Source organism: Mus pahari, unplaced genomic scaffold, assembly GCF_900095145.1.
Source record: "Mus pahari unplaced genomic scaffold, PAHARI_EIJ_v1.1 scaffold_6700_1, whole genome shotgun sequence".
Lineage (NCBI taxonomy): Eukaryota > Metazoa > Chordata > Mammalia > Rodentia > Muridae > Mus > Mus pahari.
This window is the reverse complement of record NW_018393742.1, coordinates 21,480-23,123: the sequence shown is the minus strand read 5'-3', so window position 1 is coordinate 23,123 and position 1,644 is coordinate 21,480. Positions and strand designations below refer to the sequence as shown.

Here is a 1,644-nt window from a genome sequence, read left to right as displayed (position 1 = left end):
CACTGTCTCTTTTTAAACAAAGAACATTTTATCCAAAGTTTATCTAAGAATTCACCATTGTGGTCCACCGGTCCACCTGCCATAAAACATCACCTTGACAAATGCCCTCTTGATGTCTTTGTTTCTCAGACTGTAGACCACAGGGTTGAGCAATGGTGTAAAAGCAGTATAAAAGAGTGAGAGCTGCTTGTCTCTTTCAGGAGAGCTGCTGGAGTTGGGTCTCATGTAGATGTAAGTAGCAGGAATATAGAAGAGTGTGACCACAGTCAGGTGGGAGGCACAGGTAGAGAAAGCCTTGCAGCGCCCCTGTGTGGACTTGATCTTGAGAATTGCCTTGGCAATATGAACGTAGGAAGCCACAATGAGGGAAATTGGAATAATAACCAAAATGACACTCAAGACCAAGTCTACCACCTCAAGAATGTGGGTATCCATGCAAGCCAGGCTCCGCACTGAAGGACCTTCACACAAGTAGTGGTTGACCCTGTTGGGTCCACAATATGGCAGACTCATGGTGAAGAAAGTATTCAATAGAGAGGAAAGGAAACCACAGATCCAAGACCCTGCTGCCAAGCGTATGCACAGGTTCCAGTTGAGGATGACAGTATAGTGCAGTGGATAGCAAATGGCCACATACCGGTCATAAGCCATGACAACAAAGAAGGTGCACTCAGTTATACCTAGGGCACCGAACACATACATCTGCAGCCAGCAGCCAGCAAAGGAGATGGTCTGAGAGTGCGCAAGTAGATGCACCAACATCTGGGGCATGGTCGTGGTGACATAGCTCATATCAAACAGGGAGAGGGTACAGAGGAAGAAGTACATGGGTGTGTGCAGCTGTGTGTCCAGGCAGACCAGCATGATGATGAGCCCGTTGCCCAGGACTGTACTCAGGTAGATGAGAAGGAAGACAATGAAGAGGATGCTGTTGGTTGTGGGGTCACTGGAGAAGCCAAGCAGGATGAACTCAGAAACCCAACTTTTGTTTTGTCCTAGCATCCCCCACATGGTAGAGACTGTAAGAGAATCCATTATTCTATGTGTTGTCTGACACATGCCATCAGTAGAGGCAGAAAGGGGAGATACAGTCTGAGTAGATGGTTCAAATATGAAGCACTGATGCTGTTTCAGGGTACCAGAAAGCTCAAAGCTATTTGTAGCCCCACTTCTCAGGAATATGATGCCCAGCTCTTACCTTCACAGTCCAGACACACACTTGGTATATAAGCATGCAAAAATGCAAAACCCAAATACATAAAATGAAAAATAATAGCTTTTATTCAAAACTAAATAAAGGCTGGAATGTGGCTTCTAAGCTCTGTGGTCAATTCCTGTTCACTTTTCTCAAGTTACTGAAGCTCCCAATGGCTCAGTCTCTTCAGCTATCTAATGAAGCTGATTACAGTCATGGCTTGTGATTGTGATGAATATCTGAAGAATCTCATGTAACTCCTGGAAACACCACATAACACATGACAGGTCACATGTTGTCTCACACAACGATCTGTATCTGGAAGGCAAAGAAGGAGATCCCTGAGCGAGTGGGCTAGTGGCACTGAAATGATGCACACTTGTTCAACCGAGAGACCCTGCCTCAATGAATAAGGTGAGAGCATTTGATGAAGAATCCCATGTCAGACT

General features: G+C 45.4%; 1 protein-coding gene across 1 annotated transcript; it reads right to left on the bottom strand.

The window, feature by feature from the left end:
* On the bottom strand, nt 1-1,135 carry LOC110315707 (olfactory receptor 2A12-like). Its single transcript, XM_021189699.1, has one exon. It carries the CDS (start codon nt 1,057-1,059, stop codon nt 52-54), a length of 1,008 nt encoding a protein of 335 aa, XP_021045358.1. The 5' UTR covers nt 1,060-1,135; the 3' UTR covers nt 1-51.
* Nucleotides 1,136-1,644: the final 509 nt, after the last annotated feature.